Source organism: Micropterus dolomieu, linkage group LG03 (assembly GCF_021292245.1).
Source record: "Micropterus dolomieu isolate WLL.071019.BEF.003 ecotype Adirondacks linkage group LG03, ASM2129224v1, whole genome shotgun sequence".
NCBI classification, from domain to species: Eukaryota; Metazoa; Chordata; class Actinopteri; order Centrarchiformes; family Centrarchidae; genus Micropterus; species Micropterus dolomieu.
Window position 1 is genome coordinate 28,310,642 of NC_060152.1, and position 22,841 is coordinate 28,333,482.

The window sequence follows — 22,841 nt, forward strand, 5'->3', positions numbered from 1 at the left end:
AGAAAAATTTCTATGTATAATGTAGGTGAAAACTGTTCCCAATGATTTAAAGGGAAAGTTCGACAGGGAAAGGGAAAGATCGATGCTGCTCTCACATCTTTCCTTTAAATATGAAACTACAGGCAGGTAGCTTAGCTTAGCATAAAGACTGCAAACCCTGTCAAATCACAGTCAGGAGTTATAAGCGGGACTATTTGTTGGCTGGGAGCAGTGACTTCCTTTTATACGGTTTAAACAAACAAGATATAACATGTTAATTAGTGAGCTTTAGAGATGCTGGCAGGTGGATTTTGCTACCTTTGTAGAGAGCCAGGCTAGCTGTTTCCAGTCTTTATGCTAAGCTAAGCTAACCAACTTTAGCTTTATATTTAACAGACAAATAAAATAGTGATATTGATCTTCTCATCTAAATCTAGGTAAAACACAAATTAGCATATTTCCCAAAAAGTCTAACTATTTCTTCAAGATCATCTTTGGGTAGATATTTTTCTACATGTTTTTATATAAAAGTTATTCCTGGAAAAAATACAGATTGTCAATATACTGCGTGTTCATGCCACCTGAGTGTGTTTTAAAACTGCCCTCTGACCTGAACGTGTTCCAGAGTGTTGATCTCGTTAGTCCTACCACGGCAAGCCTCTGATTGGATGTTCACACTGACAATGCCTCCTGGAGAAAGGATCCTAACCAATGAAATCATTGCATGTCAGTCAGTAGCCGAACACCTTTTTCACAAGCTTAATAGAAACTCATACACATGCCTCTTCTCCTATAAATATGTAGACACACACAAAGCAGTGACAGTATGGATGAAGATGAGATGAAGGGAGGCTGTTTTGTTGATGCAGGTAAAGTAATGTAATACAACAAGGAAAACCTTAGAGACAAAAATGACAGTACATAAGCAACAAAAATCAGTGAAAGCAATAAAAATAGAACATCAGCAGCTATGGCGGTTACACAAACATACAGTATGTAGTTGATGACGCAGGAAAATAAAAGCTTTTTTATACCTGGTAGGATGGAGTGTGATTTCTTGCGTGCACTTCCTCTGTGGAGGAACAGTGTTGAAGTGTGCGGCCTGCTGCACCATCAGCCCTGCATCCAACAATCCAAATCCATACCTGAAAGAAGAAGGGAACATGCACGCTATTACATACTGTATGTATTTGTGTATATGTGAAGGACAAGCATCCTTAGATCCTCACACACATGTGAACTATAGGCTTTCACGTGGGCGGCTGAATTATGCTGCTGGAGCAGAGGAAGAGGTAATGGCTACGACATGAGGAGGCAATAAGTCATTGACGAAGATGATGTTGTCCTCTGACACAATCGCTTCCCGCTCTGTCCGGGCTGAGGCTGATGGGTGCTGTTTGTACTGCCTGTAATTGCCTGGAGGATTGATTCTGAACAATGTGCCATCTCATGGACTGTAATCAAGCCTCATTATTCATTCTTTACCACCCCAATCTGGGTGCTGGAGACACAATGGCTGACCCTTAAGCGGCGTCGCTGCCTGGTGACTGTATGACCACTGCCTATCTTACGCTCTGTTCTCCACTTTACCACTCCTGCTTCGCCATCTCTTTACATCTCTTTTGAATCATCCGCTCTCATCTTTCCCTCTTTGCCCTCTCCTTTTCACAGCCTGCTATTCAGTGTTCTTTTCCTCTCTAAATTCACCTTCACTCCGCTCCATCAATCCTGACTTTCTTGCATCAGAACTCTCCGCCACTTCAGTGATGCTGAAATTGCAGTCCTCATAAGTCTCTCCTTAATTCTCCCTCAAATCTTTCATTTTCACGCACTCTCTCGCTTTCAGTTCCTTCTTGTTAAAATCACAGCCCTCAGACTGAGTAACAGGGCCGTAACAACCTTCATTCTCCCCAGCCCCTCCTCTTGGAAATCCAGAGGGGGTGACAAAGAGCTAATTTCTGCCATTATTACCATACAGACCTTATGCCGTTAATCTGCAATAAATGAAATTCATTATCCTGATGACGGGGTCTCTCGGAGCAGCAGAGAGAGAGAGAGACAGACAGGAGGAGGAGAGAGCTGATCAATAACTCAATCTGCTGCCCTGCATGGGGCTCCATCTCCTCTGTCTCAAAGTGTCAGTGTGTCTGAGGAGGAGAGGCAGGAGCTGTAGCCCACACCGTCCTCGTCCCAACAGCACGCCGTGCGATCAATGGACACAATCTAATCAGCCACTATCACCACCAATGACTTTTAGCATGTAGGGCCCTGCATAATAGCATTAGGCAGACGGGTGTGCGGGGTTGAGGTGCGCTGCTGAAGTTCAAGGTCATTCGCGTGGGGAGTGGGGGGTTTGTGAAAGCTGTGAAAGCTGTGAAGAGTTGGAGCAAAACACAGCCGACAAGAGCTGAATGCAGAAGACTGCTAAGGCATCGATTGACATGGATCCTAGTAATGAATAAGACACCTAAACATATTATTATTTGGCTCAAGTTCCAAATGTGCTTATGCTACATGACGGGAGGAAAAAGTGTTTTTATTTAGTAATCAATGTGTGTTAGAAGTCACCAAAAATGAAGTGATTACAAGGAACTGTAATCTTGAAAGCTCCCTAATACACATTTAAAGATGCATTCACACTAATTTCAGTGTTGCTGATTAAAATTTGCTCTGTTGTAATAACTGATTTTTGGTTTAATATGACTGATACATGTAACATGACACATGAAACAGAGGTTCCATGCCAGAATGGTATGTGTCTTAAACCACTACTGTAGGAAGTCAAAAAACACCCTAGACTCTCTTAGTGAAAACAGCCCTGCATTAAAACAACACAAGGGTCGTGTTCTTTCACGTAGCAGTAAGACAATGAAATCCAGGAAGGCATGTTTGAGTAACAGATCCATGAGATGGCTTAGCAGATGCGACAAGATTTTACAAACCATGTTGATACTGCTCAGTGGCAGAATCACCAGAAGGCAAACACCAAGAAAAGCCACTTGAGCTATTTAATGTAATGGTGGCCTTAATCACTATCGCATTAAATATATCTGGTTATGCTAATTAGGTCATTAACTAACAATGTTATGCATTAATTAAGTAGTAGTCCTGTGTTACCTCACTTGTCCTTTAACACAAGTGCTATTAATATTAAATCTGTATCTTAAAGCGCTAATCAGTCCTGGTATTTTCCACCATTGTGGTAAATAATGTTCAAGATTCAGTATGAAGATTCTTCTTCTGGAGTTATTGTCTTTTGATGAACATATTAAAACCGAAACTCACACATCAGTGTGACCAAGTATATACTTTAGTTTAATTTCTTGATTTGGCTACCTAAAATGGATAAGTACAATAAAAACACCAGCGATAACAATAGATCACCTAAGATATTTCACTGTGGGGAAAACTGATACCTTGACTTCTCATAAAACAGAAGCTGTTGGTGACCGGGGCTTGCCACCCTGCTCCCTTTTAGTGATTAAATATACCCTCCCCACCTTGTACCCCTTAGCGAGAACTGTGGACCTATTAAATCCTACAGCTCCCGCAGATCGATCGGGCCTGCCCCAGCTCTACAGCCATAAACCCACACAGACATATATCTGATAGAGGAAAGCTGCAGGAAACAGGTTTACCCACGATAGAACATGATGAAAATGGCAGATTTTATGTCCCCTGCCATGTCAATGAAACAACGACGCTGAGCTGAGCCGCTTTTCAAGACGACTCTCCGGCCTTTTTCAGTCATCTCATCATCAGTAGCAAGAAACGTAAAAGACCATTTCACCAAATAGAAATGTGCGCAGAACATGATTCATGGGCAGTGGTGGTTTGTGACATTGGTGAGTGGTTTAATCACAGCAGTTGAACATTTTATTTAATTTATGTGATGTAGATTTTTTGAAGTACTGCACAAATGTTTAAGATTAAAATGTCTTTAAGAGGAAAGCCACAGAATGTAATGCGTGTCAAGCAATTAGTCATAAAACACAGTCATCAAATTTTCAACTAGTCCCTTCTCCACCTCCTGCGTGGTCGGAGGGAGGTTGAGCCAAGCCAACTACAGAGTGACAGCCGATCTTCTGTCCACGCAGCACGAAGCATGTTAAAGCCCCCCCCCCCCCTCGCCTCCACACATATCAAATCTGCGGCCCTCACATTTTCTCCATCCACTTTCACTTCTCAACGGCAAATGCCCTCACAAACTCTTACTCCCTCCTTCTTTCTATCCATTAGGACGAAGGCCACTCCTCCCCACTTCTCCATGGGGCCTCTTTGTAACTGTCGAGGAAGCCTTTTCACTTTTTGTTCTGCCGGCCTTCCTAGGTCCTTTCTCTGTTGATATTCACACCATCTGCCAGCAGCAGAGGAAGGTGCACACAAACCCTACTAGCACTGAGACATCAAGATCTCCAGAGTCGAGGTCTTCGCCTCGTCTTTGCACGTGGCATTAAAAACACAGTTCTAACAACTGGTGTGCTGCAACCAAAGCATATTTTGCTGCTATACAGAGCCCTAGCTACGGCGGTCTCACCCCTTGTTTGCAATGGTACGTCCTGCTAAGTCCCCCCCCCAATAGAAGTGGCTGTAAAGAATCACTCAAGCCGCACTAAGCAGCTGCCTGTGAGTTAGGTCATTTTCCCAGGAGCCACAGAGTGGGCATTGGCAGGACCTCAAAAAGAGGGGACACCATCTGTTCAGTGCCTGAAAAGGTTGGTGACACCTTCTGTGGTACCAACAACTTCTAATTAAGTGGCCAGGAATGCAGCAGCAGCTCCAGCGCATGATTGGTGGGCTAGCCTTAGTTATCCTGATGACAACACAGCAGACCCCCAGTCAGTTTCACGCACCTCTCCATCACATCTGGCGATGAGCTAATGAAAAATTAACGAAGAGTGGAAACAATAAACACGTGATGAAGGTGACATGACTCGAGTAGCCTACAAACTCTCTATTTGCTTTCTTTCCCCCATTTTGTAGCACCTAACTGAATGTTTATCAGGAGCATAGAAAACTGCATTAGCCCTATGGTCAGTCCCAGCGTGGTTTGTTTCTGTTATATCATGATGCACTAATTTCATTAACATTAGGATTTAAATGAAATAACAAATAGACTTAACATTCTTCTGATTTCCATCGCTCTTACAGCCAAATCTGCTGCTCGGAAATATTACTAATTAAGCTTATTAAGTAATTAAGAAGAGGTCTTAATTATATCTGCGCCACTGGGACTTGCACGGCTGTAACCATGAAATGCTGTGCCGCGCTGCTCAGATTTGTTGGTTTGGCTGTTATACAATTTCATCCATTCTGTAATGTGTGTTTTTATAGAGAAAAAAAGATTTTGGAATGTATTTTTAGACTATATTAGGCACATATCTGTCTTGAAATTACAGAGAGAGGAACACTCAGCAGCCTTCAACAGCACAGCTTCAAAATGTCAAGTGAATTACCTTGCAAAGAGTTAAAAGTTAAATGAAATATATTGCAGGGGTGGGGGAGTTGGAACAAGCGTAGACTTGGTCTCAGGAGAATGGGCACCAAACGGCCCTCTTAGTCCCTACAGCCATCAGTCAAAGTAGCAGCCACCCGTCCCCTTCTCTTACACAAGGAGACTTCTCTGGAACCCACAATGATCTATACCTCATGACCTCACTCTCAGTGCCCAACATATTTTGATTTGTAGCTTGAGTGTTCAAAAGAGGATGAAATTCAGCAGAGAGCTTTTGTTGGACGCACACCAAGGTACAGTCCTTTTAGATGTCTCTGCCCTTGTGGGGAAAGAGAGAGAGAGACAGAAGGAGAGAGGGGGAAAGAGGATTGAGCAAGCGCTGCACTACAAGCTTGGCATAAGATTCCCGAGTGCTTTTCTTTCACTCCGGACAAAGCAAACACCAAACCAGGAGCCTTTGTTTGCCTCTTCAAAGGGAAGGGTTTTTGATGCCATATCACTAAATATGACAGAGCAAACAGAAATGTAACGATCAAACACAAAGTCTGTTTTTTTTGTGTTTATTGAAAGGTATGACATCGGCTACACAATTTCATCATAGGAGCCAAATAGAGTTCAAAAGTTCTGTATTCCACATGCAATATCAAAGAATATAAGATGATTATGCCTGTAGTTAACAGGTTAGTGAGTATAATGCAAAATAAACATGCAGAATTAGTTTAAATATCATGAATATACAGAAATCCATTTGGGAAAAAAAAGTCTTATGTAAAAAAAATGTGTGATTACAATAAGATGTTTAGGCTGATAGATCATTTGTAAGGGTTAATATTGGCTTTACTTCCTCTTGTTTGGGGTCCCACAGACTCCAGTGCTGTATGCAATATGTGGAAAAGTTTTGTAGTAGTACCCTTCCTGTTGTCACAATCTGGGCTTTAATAAAACGAGAACAGGAATCATCCATTTATAAGAAATTCTCATGAAAGTAGCAAGGTGATAAAACAATGTTACAGATGTTTTTGAGCTTTTAAAGAAAAAACACATCATAATATTGTTGGTTGTTCGCCATTGCTCTGTGCTTGCTCTCACAGTTTGAAGACAGTTGCTCACTACGAATGTGGAAATGGGATTTATATATTAATATTGTAATTTTGAAAGTGTTGCTGCAAATTGTGATGTGTATGGGAGGTTGAGACTTCAGTTCTGCAAACTCCAGAGCAGATTTGCGTTGCCAACAACTTGCTGTCAGTTAATCAGGACGGCAACATGATTTAATTCTGAAAAAAAGCGAGCTGGGGAGGGTGAATGTGCTGGCTGTTGTGGAAGTTTATTTTGAAATTTCTTCTATTTTCTACCCCCCTAGTAAAATATCAAATTGCTACTTGTGCATGAATTATGCATTAGTGGAGGTTTTGAAGAGCACAGGGTCCCTACAATCCCCCCACCCGTCTTGTAGCGCAGCAGGGTGGAATGGGGTGGTGTGTGTGTGAGTAGAGGTTTGGGTGGAGGGGTGTGCTGGCACCCCTCTGTTTGCCTACTGCACCCCCCTGCCGGGAGACACGGCACCCCCTGCAGGAGGTGCAGCGCTCCGCTTCCCCTGTCCCTCAGGGCGAGTCAGTCCTCACACACACACACACACACACGCACGGCTCATTCAGCCCTGTTTATCTGTTGACCCATCAATCAAATGCATATCCACACACACGCACACACAATTAACATTAACATTTGGCATTTCTGCGTACAACTGGAGTATTACAATACTTCAGGCTGGCAAAGGACTGAAATACTTTCAGCTGAGCGATATTCCACTCAAAACAAAACTTCAAACAGAGGAAGTTAACGAGGAATAAGAGAGGAGCTATAAATTGAAATGTCATGCCATGTGTTTGTCTTAAATCTACTATGTCCAAATAACCAATAATGACTTGAGGTCAAGGGTCAATGCCCCTCTTTTTTCAAAGGAAAGAATATGATTAATTCACAGTCAGATTGTTAGTCTGTGGATGAGCTATATCTGTAATTTCACTGCAAACACACACACACACACACACACACACACACACACACACACACACACACACATATTCTTCTCTCCCACATGTATGTATATAGACCACAGTCACAGAGTAATTGGCCCCACAATGAAAAAACAGGAGGTCTGGAAAATTAATTAATCTATCTGGCTGAAGCAGAGACACAAGGCCAGTTTTACAAGCACACTAGGGAGACCAAAAGAGAGAGAGGGACCCACTGCCCTCGGACAATCTATGGCCTTGCTTGAAATGGAAATGGCTTGCCAGGATGCATTAGATCTATATAAACACACACGCACATATTCCATATGCCTTATATCTGTGTACCATCACAAATGCACACACTCATACTCTCTTTACCCATACACACAAACAAACAAACAAACACACAACACTCTCTGAACTACATGTTCATCTAGATGTATAAAGTTGCCAGGTTATTGATCTTCAGTCGATTCACAGACAGACCACATGAGAACAAACCAGATTGTTCTCAACCTATTTTCCAAAAAACATTACGCTGTTTTATTTACAGTTATAAAGGCGGGAAAAAGAAGAGATACAATTCTAACACAAGCGACCTCTCCTTCCCACGGAGAACTTCAGCTCTTTATTACTTGACTCTTCTGAGATCATATACACCTTGCAGAGGCTGACAAATTTTTGGCTTCTTCTATTTTTTTATGATTAGGGTAATGACCAAAATGTATGTGCTAACTTATAGCCCAATACCATTTTAGAAAGTCAGGAACCATATCTGTGTTTCGACAGGATCAAAATTTAGTGTCTTTGCCAACGTTCCTGGCACCAAATAGTCTTTGCTCTGTGGTTATGATTATTTGATGGACCAGGTACTTTTTGGGCAGAATATGCAGTACTCTGACTCCCTTTCCATGTCTGCATGTCTCCTTTATCATTTAATACCATTCAAATTCAACACTACAAAGAAAGAACAACATGACTGTGTTATTTCCACAGGGCTGAAAAGTGTGTTGTTTTTTAAAAAGTTACTGGATTAATTTGCCTGAACTTTGCAGTTCTTCAGATGCAATAGAAACTGCATTTAATGTTATGTTAGTCTTGACAGCCTGACTGAGAGGAAAGGATCACCTAAATTCTTAATGGAGCATGTAAATATAAATGAGCCTGAACAAAACAAATTTGGGAACCTTCTGTAAAAACAACCGAATATGAAAATTATATTGAGAATATACGGTACTCCACTTTTGAGAATGTTATCAATTACAATTCTTGGTTTAAATCCTGGCAGAGGAGTGAGGTGAAGAGAGAGTAAGGTAAGAGAGGAGTATAGATTTTCCCCAATCCCAGACAGTTTGTCTGTCAGACTCAGGGAGGGATCTGGAACTTGAGTATTTTTTCTCTCTTTTTTTCACCATGATGTTACTGGTTGTCAGATCTAACAACAGGATGGGAGAATACAACACACACACACACACACACACACACACACACACACACACCTCAGCTGAGGAGGGAAGTGGCAGGTACATCACGTCTATGGTAATAGAACAGCAGATGGAACTGGCAGGCGCACACAGCACCTTGTGCTTTGACACAAACACACATACTCTTGCATGTGCACACACCCACTTGTTCATACATAACAAAAACACACTGACACAAACATGCAAGAACAAGCTGCTTTTACCTTACGGTAATGAAATATCACATCTGAAAATAAATACACAGCCATAATCCACACGTGCTTAACAAGATGTGAGGTTGACTTTCTCCTGTCAACGTGTTAAAAAGTGCAGGTCAGATATAAATGGCTCTAGGAAAGGGGTGTCAGAGTTAAGGTGTTGTTTGTTTCTGACCTGTCTCTCTGGGGCATTGTATGAGCGACGGCGTAGCTACTGGCCCTGATAATCCAAGAGATAAATCATCTTTAGTCACTCTCTAACAGCCTGACAGACAGACAGGCCTAAGTACCTGGGAGGGTGGCAAAGGGACACTTTAAAATCTCCAGTGATGAGGAGTACTGCCATGAAGAAAACAGTTAGCCGCCCCAAGCTCCCTCCTATCCCCCCGAGTCTCTGTCTGCCATTTTGGCTGCATCTCAAGGCGCTATTCCGGCTCTATCTCATGTCACCGTTCTGGCTGTCGTTCAGTTCTCACGTTGGCTCCCGTTCAGCCTCCATTCTGGCTTCGGTTCAAGCTCCACAGTGGCTGTGTTTCGGGGGCTTCATTGTGGCTCTGTTTCAGCAAAGTCCCCCCTCCCCGTTTCAGCACCCCAGGTAGCTGGCCTCCTGCCCGGCATGCTGATCAGTGGGAGATCCAGGCTCAGGCCTTTTGTTTGGGGTGGCATTTTGCCTTTGTTTTCCCATCTCGCCTGTAATCTAAACACCCAAAACATCTCATGCTTGACAAATCGGCCCTGAGACGAGGGAGCAGCGGAAGACAAACGGCTGGAAGCGGTTCAACCCCAGGCAGGACTGATGGTGTCCGACTGGGCCTGACCTCCCAAAGGTTAAAGACACGTTCACTTACAAAGCAATCAATTACCCAGGCTGTGTGGGCGCTTTTAACCAACCTCCCCTCCTGCCTTCCACACAGCCGGCGTTATTGATGAGGGTCCCAGTGTACAGCACACTCCAACCTGGAGTGTGTATTACATTTCACAATTGAAATAAATCTCAGATTCTTGGTGTTAGTGCCTACCTGAACCTCTCTCCTGCTTTATATCGTCTTTCTCTCTCCCCTCCTCCTCCTTCCTGCCTCCCTCCCTCCTCTCTGCAGGTTGTTGTAGCAGGTTTATTCTGGTGGTTGTGCTCCGTGGGCCCCGGCAGGCCCCTCAGCTGTTCCGCTGGGTTTGTAATTACCATTTCATTAAGAATGACAGTTTCGGGGGTTGAAGCACCATTTCATCCGGGTCTCGTGGGGAAGGCGCTTGCCAAATTTCCAGTGTGAGTGGCAATTATCTCTCTCCGTGTCTGCAATTCACCATTTTGTACTTAGTGGCTTGACAACGGCTAGGAACATTTTGTTGGAGTAATAATAGGTCTGGGATATTTACACTGTAGCCCACTCAGGCTTAGCTCTGTGAACAGACTGATATGAGCTCTCAGAAGAGATAGAAACAAACTAGAGGAAACACTACAGAGACAAGCTAAACTATTTCTCTGTGTACATACTGTAAAATAAGTTGTTTTTTAATATGCTTTCCATAAAGCTGCACAAAAACTGGGTTGTGTGGTAATGTATTGGTTTGAGGGTCAATTTATTTAGGTAGATGGTCCTTCTGGGTCTGGGTTAAGTACTCAAGTAGTATATTTTTATTTTGGATTCAATCATTGTGCAATTTTGGTTGTTGGCAAAAACAGTCCTTGGTTTAACTATAGAAGCTAAACTAAAGCCATGCAAGACACATGTAAAATAGTTTTTACTTTTGTATGTAACTATTAAAATATGCCATATATCAGTGTAACAGTTGCCAAGACAGTGATCAGAAATCAGTTTAAACTTCAGCATGTACTTAGTGAAAAATGTACAGTAAGTGCAGAGATTCAACCACTTTATATATACAAACATATATCACGCATTACCTTCGTTCTCTTTGAATGCCAACATTTTTATAATTGCCTTCACTTGTCTCTTAATGTACAGCTTAGCTAGACTGACTCATATTTATCTGCATGCCAAGGTCCTGTATGTGCATACACGTGCATTAAAGGATAAATTCAGATTTTGTCTGCAAGACTGTTTTTCAAATCTGTCTTATTACAATACTCACACATCCATAAGTACAACTAAAGAACTATTGCTGGTAGCTTTAATTCTTCCTCCTGTTCGTACTGGCCTTGAAGTGATCATTTTCTAGTGACTCAATGCGGTTAGAGATGGGGTAAACAATCTACAGTTTGCAGTGTAAAAAAACGCTTGCTGAAGTGTAGTCAAAACTAATGTGAACTAATCTCCCAGTAGCAGTTTTTTTCATACAAAATGCCCTTTTACTCTTTCGCAGCCTGAGTAACAGATTTGTGACCTCTCACCACAGTAATACTCAATGGTATGGTGACTAAAATTAGGGAGGCTCTACATCCTGAGCCACAGCGGCCCCAAAAGTCTTTAAAGTTGTTCAGAGCGGCCAGACTCAATGGTGGAGTGAAAACCCAGACACTGTTGAAGTATAAAAGCACATTTTCAGTTGTAAACACGAAAGGTGACAGAAATAGTTGTGACAAATGAAAAAAAGAGAACCTGAGAAAGAAAAGTTCAAACCCTGCTTACTTTGTCAGCTCCACACACCTTGCCAATCGTTGCGTGAAGTAGGTGAGAATGTCGGATTGTCAATTGTGGAAACACAGAAATTGTCAGACTCAATTGGTAGTTGAAAGGCGTGGGAGAAGGGGGTTTCCAAAGCTGTTTGTTCATCCGACAAGCACTTCTAATAAAGCATACTGGAAACTTAAGCAGGTGGGGAGTGAACACAGCCTGAAAACAATACAAGGTTCCAAGAGGTTGTAGTCCTTGGAGGGAAGTCAATGAATATCTAGTACATGTAGAAATAAGGTAATTTAGTGTGAATATAAATATATATTTACCAGCTTGCTTCACAAATCCATGATATTTATGATGTGTTTCAGCCAAACTGCAGTGGACACTAAATCTCTATTTAGACTATTTTCATCTTCCATAGTTATTCACACCTGTTAAAATAATCAACAGCGTAAAATAACATGAAGCCATGCCATGCACACAGTTTTTGTTCTTGTTCTTTTTAATACAAATTTCCCCATTTGGTTTTCCCAGGACTGTTTCCTTGCGGGGCTGCAGTGGAGGAATACAGTAACATAAAAAGATTTTGCGCGGAAATCACTGTGGAAGAAAACTACTGCTGAAACCTTGGTAGTCTGAAATTTTTATCACAGAATTAGGACTGTGGATTTTATTCCAGTGTAGTTGCTCTAGGAAGAGATCACTTCATGGCCAGTATGAACAGGGGGAACAATTAGAGCAACCAATAACTCTTTCAACATACATATGGACATAAAAGTAATTGTATTAAGATAAACTTGAATATAATTCAATGTTTATGTATGTGAATGTCTGTGTAAATGAGTTTGTATAGCAAATGGGAACAGAAAGTGTGTGTGGTGTTTACTCCTCCCTCTTAAAAACAAAAGAAAAAGTCACGTGTCGGCTGTGTCGAGTTATAGTGACATGACTCACGCAATGTCTATTGCAAGTGACGGCTGTAGCGCTTTTAATTGCATGTCTGCGCTGAAAGATGGAATACTTAATTCCTACACATTCCACACAATTGCTTTTCACGCTGGCAGAGGCCTGGGGAGGCAGCGGAGGCTTTCTGTGGCCATATGGAGAGGGAGGCAGAGTCTAGGCTGAGTGATCGGTAGCTTACCGCCTCATCCCTTCACCAGACTGGCTGCTATACTGTACTGAAGCTGCAGACGGGCACATGAAGCAGCACAACTAATGAAACACATTCCACACAAACACACACACACACACACACACACGAGATGTGGTAAGACTGAATTTTGCTTTAGTCTCTTTAACACACTCCCAGATACATAAGCAAACACACACACACAACAACCTGCTCAGCCCACCTCCCACCCACACACACGCACACATACATGCACACATACATGCACACATCATCTCTAACACACAGGCACAATCTCATTTCATACATACTGTAAACACTCAGATTTGTTCTCAGTCACACACACACACTCTCTTTTCACACATATGGAGGACATAGAGGCACACACTGAGATATTCACATAAATCGTCTGAAGATACACACACACACACACACACACACACACACACACAGTCAGCTGTATGAAGTGTGTTGACAGTCTTGTCAGCTCATGGTAGCACCATCAGGCTCCCTGCTGTCCTGTGAATGGGTCACTTCTCTTTCTCCTTCATCTCACTTATCGCCCGGTCACATCGCCTGTTTTCTGTCAAGTCTGGAGTAAGAATAGTGCTCTAGTGCTACTGTAGTTGGATGGTGCAATGACGCTTCAACCACAGCTTTTTTGATACTGGATTCCCAGTGACTATGAGGCTGATGGGTTACTAGTGATGTGGTAAAACCAAACATACAGAGACAGCAAGTCCTTCTAAATACCATGGTACGGTGAGTGTACAGCCATGCTAGCAGACTGTAATTCTCAGGTTAAAGAAAATTAAATAGTTAAATAAATGTCAAGGTCTAAAATCTGATTTAAAACTTTAGCAGTCATAATAAAGTAAATGTAATAATTGGCCACAGGGTGATTTAAGAATAATGGTAAATTATTTACTGCCAATAGAAATAAGCTTCTGAGCCTTCAAAGATATATAAACCATGAGCAGTGAATGATGAACTGAACGCATACGTTTGCAACTAATGAACATGAGCTTTGTTAACTCCTGCAAGAGTTAACATGCTGTCTGTTTTACAGCACCTGGCATGCCGGACTGGTGGGGTACCAAATTCTGTGACCCATAAGATTCCGTGTCTAAACCCAAACCATGATCTGATTTCCTAAACCTAACCAAGAAGTTCTGGTGGCTAAACATAACCAAATTGCGACCATTTCACTACATTAACCACACAGAAGAAACATATTAGAAAGCCTATCTGTCAGAAAGATCTGAGGGCTTAACTTCGTAGTTGGGTCACAGAATCTGATGGGTCACAGATTGTGGTGTAACTTTGGCGATACTGAAACGACACATTGAGTTGAAGCATCCGACCAGTCTTCGGAAATATCTGCCAGTGAATGATGATCAGAAGAAATCTTAAACAAAGTAAGATCACAAGCCGACAGCCGCAAAGTTCCTCCAAACTCACATTGTTTTGTAAAGGGGGAAAAAAAGGAAGAAACTAATGCAAACTAGTACATGTGGGACTGTCACAATCCTAAAGTGGTAAATATGAACGTTAACTTGTTCATTTAAACGGAACTTTGAGCCAGCTCTTGTGAAGCGTGAACTTGCACAACACTGTAGATACACTCCTTATTTTTAATAGTGAATCATTATACACTTCCAATTACTACATTAGACATGAACAGGTTTTATTGTTCATGTATTATTGAGTTTAGTTTAGTTATTATTGAGTCTGTTATTCAGTTTAGTATATTAGCATGTTAATATTTGGTACAATGCAAAATAGTACTAGTACTAACATAAGGTACATTTGATTTAGTATTATACAAATAGGAATTTTGGCCTGATGACGATGATAGATGAAAAGTCAGTAGATCACCAAAGTTCACAAAGGAATGTCTGCACTAAACTGCATGATCTGTTGGACCAAAGTCAGTAGGGGATCTGGGGATCATGAATATCATATTGGCAATCCATCCAAAATATATTTCAGTCTGGACCGAAGTGGTGGACTAACCGATCAACATTCCCATTCTAAGAGCCGCATCATTAGCGTAGCTAAAAATGTACGAGCTTTAATGGATGGTTTCAAAGTCTTTCTGTTATGTTCTTAACTCAGCATCAGAGGCTTTTCCATTCTACCAATAAGAAAATATTGCTGCAAACTGAGAACTTGTAATTGTTTGGCATTAGAGTGGCTCCAGTTGTAGTCACATCTGCCAAGTTTCTTATTTTCTGATTGAGGCACTTGCAGGAAATTTAAAAACATCAGTTCCTGTGTGCCAGATGATTTTTTCTGGGAAAGCCATAGCAGTCACTGGTCGTTCAGAACTTCAAATGTTAAAGCTTGCATGATTGGAATATTCCTCTAAATGAATCTTTCTCTAAACATTTTGCTGATTATTACTGGAAACATCCAGAATTATTATTAGTATTAGCTATTGGCAGAATTAATGCAAATATACTGGCATTGGCCTCAGATGTAGCGGTTAAATGTCAGCTCCAAGAACTGCCAGGAATACTGTTCATTGATGTGGCCCTGGAAATACCCTGGCCCCACATAACCCAAGAGGCCCCTGTGCATGCAAAGTGCAGGTGAAAGACACATAGCCTGCTAATGCATTTAGTAGCAATGCCTCGTTTAAGAAAAGCCCATAATGACTTAATTGATCTTTATTAGCTTCATTAGAGAGGGACACTTGAGGGGAAAACAAGGTTGTGATTCCTGCAGACAGATCAGAGATGGTGAAAAGGATCAGAGCAAAATCGAGGAGAGAGAAGGAAAGAGAGAGATGAACGGACTTAAAAAGAAGAAACAATGGAAGACAGAGAATAAGAATGAGATAAGTAATGGGGAACCTATTGTTTTCTTGTGATTTCGAATTGTTTCTAACATTGTAAATTTTAGAGGCAGCTCGATTGCGTATAAAGATAATTGAGTGAAAACAAGAGGGCGTGATTAGACTTAAATTCACCCGGGGCAGCACAAACTGAGGTGAGGACACGTTAACGAGTGTTGAAAATGTTTTAATCTCGCACAAAAAATTTGCGCTCACCCTGGGACTTTGTGCATCTTTTTCATAAACATACAGAGATGAGTGGAAAAAGGACAGAGACTAGAACAACAGAAAGAAGTGGAGTTTGTGGTGAGTTCTGAGTTCTACCATACAAACACAGATACAGACACAGTTCCAACTGGTTTCACCTCCAAGCACTATAGAGAGAAGACAGCCAACTTCCAAAGGGAAAACTAAGACTGGAGCTCACTGACTGATTTGAAGCATTTAACTGTGCAACCAGACTAATGTTTCAGCATTACCGCGTCTTCATCAGAGTCAACATGGACAAAGACATTGAGGCAAACAACATATATAGTCAACCTAGGACAGGTGTGCAATTGTCATTGGATAATTGGTTGAGCAGGATTTCAAATCTATTGGACAATTAAATTAGAGCTACCTCTACTTCCTCATGGATCACTTTCTCACCTTCTCCGGCAGGCAGGGTCAAAAACATTATCCTTAAACATTGGACTATCTTCAAAAGTAATCCATCTTTAAATAATATCAGCTCTGTGCCTCCCCTGATCACGTTTAAAAGTTCTCGCAATCTGAGAGACTGACTAGTTCCTTCTGACAATAGAAAACCAACTATTACTATCTCCTGGCTATCTAATCAACCTACAGTTTTTTCCCGCTGTACCACTGTGCACAATATTTTAACTCAGACAATACTGCAATACGCACGCATAACATGGATTAAGCTAGTACTCGACATTATGCACAGGCCAACGGAAAAAGAAAAGAAAATAATGACCCTTTCTTGGAGGTGGAGACATGACATGATCTGCAGAGAAGCATATTGAATTACACTCTGAACACAATGGATCCTTTCAGTTTGAATTAATACGGAATATTTTTTTTTCCCTCTAATTTGTTGTACTTGATGGTTGCAGCACCTGTATTCTATGCAATGTTTTATATCTGTAAATCTAAGATGTGTTTTTAAGATTTTAAGATCTTAGATTTGTCTCTGATGTGGTGTTAATGCATGGAGTGTGGTACTTGGACACTGACTATGGCAACTCCCTCCCTGGGATTCATTATCCAATAGATTTGAAATCCTCTTTATCACGACTATTCTAGGTTGACTATTTAGGTTGTTTGCCTCTTTGTCCATTTTGACTCTGATGAAGAAACAGTAGTGTCAAAATATTAGTCTGTTTGCATAATTAAAGGTTGCAACTCAATCGGTGTGCATCAGTCTCTGCGGAACAGATACAGAAACACTCCCATACACAAGGTCACTGTGTCCATTCCTAGCTGGTGTACAGCTAACGGCTGTAAAGTTGGTCCATACTAGTAGGCTGTTAAGTGCAAATCAACAAGGACTGCACAAAAAGTCCAGCCATCAAATTCATGGGACACAGAACAGAAAAAGAGAGCTCAGAATAACAACTACTCAGGCTGCCATGCATTTCAAGCTTGGCATTCTTCCTGTAGGTTAACATCCTATATCATGTGGTTGGTCAGTGGACCACTCGGTCCGCTTGGAAGAGATCTGAGACCCAAAAATAAGCAGGTAAGATTTAAACACAGCTTAGAAAGAACAAAGCAAGGTCACCATTGTTCCTGCAATTTTTGGAGTAACTTCATAAAATTCATGCATCCATTTTTGAGTTGTTTTCCAGAGAAGGAAGTCAGTGAATATTTGTGTAATTTACAAATAGGGCACTTCAATGTGAATATATCATAATTTGTTTACCAGGTTGATTTCCAAATTCTTGGCATTCATGTTGTCTCTCACCCAACTGTAGATGATAACGTTTTTTTTTTTTGCATTTTAGTGTATAAATAAATAAATTAGTTAATTTGCGCAGTCTTGTCTGGTGCGCAGTTGGCATTTTGTTTTGTATATAATCAATTTCACATGGTAAAATCACTTGCATCACTATGCATACAATATTTGTATGTTTGAAAAATGTAGTTTGCTTCCACTGGATCTGCTATTGAAACTGTACTTTATCACTGATACAGTTTCACACAACTTAAAATATGTAGTAAATTTCAGCAATAACGATTTATTAGCTTAAAACAATGCAAGTGATTCCAAGAATGAAAAGGAGGATGAAGCAGATACAAGCTAGCCAGTGCTGGAGTAGAAATCTCTTTTTCCACACCAACTACAACTCTCCAGTCCATCATCCATCCCTTCCTCTTCCCAGTGCTGTGTTTGTGTTTCTAGGGGGAGCTGACTGACCCCTGACCCCGGGCTAATGAGAGTGATAACGAGGATTAAAAGGGGGTGACTGGAAGGTGTCTGAGAGTGGGGTTTAAACAATTACACTGGGCTGCCAACATGCCTTTCTTCATGACTCAGGAAATTACAGTCCCCCCCTCCACTCTTTCAGTTAGCACACAAAAGAAAGGGCTTATAGAAAATAATAAATTATCTCGGGGCCACGTTAACTTGGATGTAAATCGCCGGGCAATTATGTTTTAATAGCCCTTTAAGAGAATGAGTAATTGGGTTGACACTACTGGGGCTGATCAGGCTCACCCGTCTCTCTCCCTTTGTGCCCACAGGAAGGGAGCTCTGGGTCTGTGTGTCGGTCAGCCTGCAGGATGACTGTATGGTAATTTGTCAGTTAGCTTGGAAAACGGCGTTACAGTCGTATCAGAGAATCTGGGTGACTATTATCATCATGCTAAAATTAGAACTTTACCATGGTAAACCAAACATGGACAGTATTTGCAAAGCGCAAAGCTATTATCTGTAACTTTCTTGTTTATTTCACCAAAACATCAGAAGTTGTTGGAAATAAATAAAGTTTACATCCATTTATACTCCTCAGATATGTACAGTATACATTTAGCTTCTAACAAAATGAATCAAATAATTAAGTGTAATGATTTGTATTCGAACCCCCACTCTATAAAAGTGGCATGGGGGACCAACAATTGTTCTGAATATCTATAAATAGATATTTATAGAAACCATTTATTCTAAAATTCCACTCCATTTATATCTATAAATAGAAACCATTTAGAAAGCTACAGATAAAACAACAAGCCACAAAGCTCACTGGACAATACTGTACAACTAAATGAAAGAAGAGGGGTCCAGGAGGAGGAGGAGGTCCAGATGAAAATAAAGTTGGTTCGACATGTCCATGAAACAAAAAACACTAAACTCCAGACAGAATAAAGCTATTGAAAAAAAATTTGGCCATTGTGCAAGCCCCTTTGAGATGGTCACTGAATTCAGTTTGTCAATTTCCTGTTGGCTCCCAAGTCGTGCAAGGTTGGATGAGGTAAAAATAACACCTGCAGAACATCAGTCAAGCTTTGTCCCGCATTAAACAACAAATCTGATGAAAACTGATGAGAACTTATTGAGGATGAATGTCACCTGAACTCAAACGATCTGCATGTTGTTAGCATACAGCCTATGCTGTTGACTACTAGCAGTTCTTTTTCCCACTGTATAGACAATAATCTGGATGTGCAGATGTTTAACATATAAGCAAAGATCCTGGCATCACAAAGCGTGTGTAATGTCTGTTATGACTGAGTTATGACTCCGAGAAGAAGTGGCATAATGTCCATGTCAAATTGTGTAAGTCAAGTAAAAAAATATATGTAACTATATATATGTAAATATTTGTATCTGTTCAGAGCACATTATCTGTTCATATCTGATATCCCAATACATCCCAATAAATAGGCAGCACGTGTTGTTTTTATGTCCAAGTCATGCATGTAGGTGTTTTTCTATGAAATAGAAAACACCCCCCACCATAATTGTCCCCGCTAAAACACACACACACACACACACACACACACACACACACAGGTGAGCGGGACCCTGGCCAGCTCACTTTGGCCTCTGGCCTCTGGCCCGGACTGTGACCTGTGGATGATCGGCGTGTATCTTGATTTGGCCACCACAGGGGGGAATGCAGGCAGGATCGATGTGAGAAGGTCACAACAGGCCAAACCTGGTGAGTGAGACTGCAACAACACAAACAGCAGGGGAAAGAGGAGAGGAAAAACCAAAGAAAGACGAGAGCATGAAAAGAAGACAGAAAAAAGGAGAAAATAGTGATAGAGATCTGAGGCTAGAACGAGCCTGACAACTTAGAAGGAAATAATCAAAAACCTCGGCAGGATATCGGACCTTACTGCAACAAACAAGCAAATGGTGGGATAAACCTATTTTTATCTCCTCTTTCTTGCAACTTGGGAAGAAGACAAACGGGGTAAGAAATTGATCAGATGAGCATCTGTTAGGCTTGGCAACAGTCACAAGTCTGCAGAGACAGTTTATAAACCCCATTTTTCAATCCCATTTCCATTATTGTCAACGCTGTACAGGCACTTAAAGGACTGTTCTGCAGTAAAAGAAGAAAAAGAGAGATGCATATGCAAATGCTGACTACTGCACCTCAGTTATTCATCCAGGTAGTTGTTTCCTTTCAAACAGAAGTCCTCGAATTCCTGCAGCCACAGGAAGAGCTTGATTTGGACAATTTGTGCAGTTTCTTGTTATTCAAAAATTAAAGGGCTATATCTTATAGCAACACAATCCTTAGTATATGCCCTTTACAGAAACATAATAGAGGACACTAAGTCAGTAAATTAGTCACCATGTTAGTGAATTGGCTAAAACTATGCTAGAGAGCTCTTATACTCTGTGTGTGTGTTCATGTCACAGCCAGTGCTGTGGTTTCCTTTGTTTCCCCCTCCCCTTTGTCTGTATGTGTGTGTATGTGAGTGGGTGTGTCTCGGGCGTGATGGGGATCTGGAGACCTGATGGGGCTGCGCACTGGTTTCTAATCACTTTATCAACATGTGGTATAAAGACTCCAGGCTTCCAGCGACTTGACGGCAGATTATTTCTCACCTTACATGTTTGAGTATGGAAGAATTTAATAGACTTTAATATTTGTAACCCACAGAAAACAATCCACAAATGTGTACTATGATGCGCAAATATTTCACTATCTACAAATATGTATTTTTACATTTGTGATGTGTAAAATCATATCCACAAAAATACAGAGTGACTTCTACTCACAAAACAGTTTTTGCACATTTTCAGATTGCTTTCTGTCAATTTGTGGGTCATGTTACATTTGTAACTTCCTTTGTACACATTTGTGGAATTTTGTCCAATGTGTACTGCGGAGATCTGTAAAAAACAAAATACACAAATATCTCACTACCCAAATCATGTATTTTTACATTTGTGTTGTGTAAAATCATATTCACAAAAATAGAGTGCAATTTGCAAATATGTACAATTTTTGTACAATTAATTTGTACTCACATATATTAATTTCACATACAAAGTGTTATTTACGCATTTGTGGATCTATTTGTACACACAAAACAGTTTTTGCACATTTGCAGATCATTTCCTGTCAATTTGCAGGTCACGTTTCATTTGTGACTTCCTTTTTACGCATTTGTGGAATTTTGTCCACTCTGTACCACAGAGATCTGTAAACAGACTATTTATTTAAATATAAATGTAAAACAAATACAGTGATAAAGTATTCAATAGTAAACTATATACACTTGTACAGAAAAATTTAGACTGAGTCCAGTAGTCCAGCAGAAGAAGAAGTTGTTGTCTCCTACAGATGACCCTGGGTACTGTAATGGATATTCTTACAACTCATGAGAGGCAATGTCGCTACCGTCACCTGCTCGTGTAGCTAATAAACTGCTCTCACATTTACAGATCTCTGTTTACACATCTCTGTTGTACAAAGTGGACAACATTCCACAAATGCGTAAAAAGGAAGTCACAAATGAAACGTGACCTGCAAATTGACAGGAAATAATCTGCAAATCTTTTCAAGACTGCAGTATCAAGTCAGTGTGTCTACCATACTGCAGGAACTCTGGACCTCGTAAACTCCCACCTGCCTGTTCCCTTCTCACGCCAAGTAAAGGCCCATTTATACTCCTACGTAGGGTCTACGTGCGTACCTACGGCGTAGGCTATGCACGTAGCCATGCATTTATACTTGTGCGTAGGTCTGTCCGTCATTCTGCAATTACACCCCCAAACGCTAGTCAGCAGTAGCGCGGTTTAGTGCTCCGCTAATGTAAATGGGGGTAAGATTGTATATGTGCTGCTGGTGTGTAGGTGTCTTACCGACCGAATGGATCGCATTCTGATAGCGAAACGAGTCATTTCGCTCGGGTTGCGACGGTCAAATATATTGATTCACTGTGTTACAGCCGACGGGGTACTTCCGGTCGGCTCGGAGGCACTGCAAGGCTACCCAGCCGACCAATCACAGAGCTTACGGTCCGCGTCGACTCGACGTGTAGTTACATTTTGAAGGAGGTGCACGTCAGGCGACGGCGTAGCCTCTGCGTAGCCCCGTAGCCTACGTCGTCGATTTGACGCAGAAGTATAAATTGCACTTAACCCAAGCCTTTGCCTTCGTTGCACCTCATTGTGAATAAAGCCTGTTAACTTTGTCTCTTGTGATCTCTATCTGCACCTGGGTCTGCCAACAACTAGCCTTAACAATACAGACTGAACTAAGCCTGCTAAGACTGTCATTAAATCCTGACAAAAGTGCATGAGCAGAATTCGGCAGTAATGGGTTACTCTATTTCCAAAAACAGTAAAAATATTACACTTACTAAACCAAGTAACGCTGCGTTACTGAGTTACCAGAAGGCACCATCTTTGACGTGAATAAACGACTGCGCGGCAGCTCAGCGGCAGTTCAAGTCGAGTCCGTTGTAAACTTTGTGCGACCAGCAAAAAGCTTTAAATCGCTCACTCCTGCCACTACTCCCAGTGATGCATGCACCTGATGGGAGAGAGTGGCGTTACGCAATGTTTTATGTTTTGTAAAAACACTGAATAGCCTACTGCTCTTATAAATGCATGTGCAGAAAAACATTAGTTCAAAAGTCGGGAGTGACTTTCTTTATTTTTTATTGTAGCCAGTGGTGTTAAGAAATGTTATA

At 41.2% G+C, this 22,841-nt stretch overlaps 1 protein-coding gene across 4 annotated transcripts in view; it reads right to left on the reverse strand.

Annotated features, from left to right (window-relative positions):
• LOC123968423 (furin-like protease kpc-1) overlaps positions 1–22,841 on the reverse strand; it is a 194,204-nt gene that overhangs the window by 25,991 nt on the left and 145,372 nt on the right. For all 4 annotated transcript variants that reach the window (XR_006824457.1, XM_046045178.1, XM_046045177.1 and 1 more), the window contains 2 exons: positions 1,014–1,124; positions 590–683 (listed from right to left, as the gene is read on the reverse strand). Coding sequence is in view for 3 of the 4 variants with exons in the window: in XM_046045178.1 (XP_045901134.1) it covers positions 590–683; positions 1,014–1,124 (205 nt within the window). In the remaining variant the exon portion in view is untranslated. The remainder of the gene's footprint in view (positions 1–589; positions 684–1,013; positions 1,125–22,841) is intronic.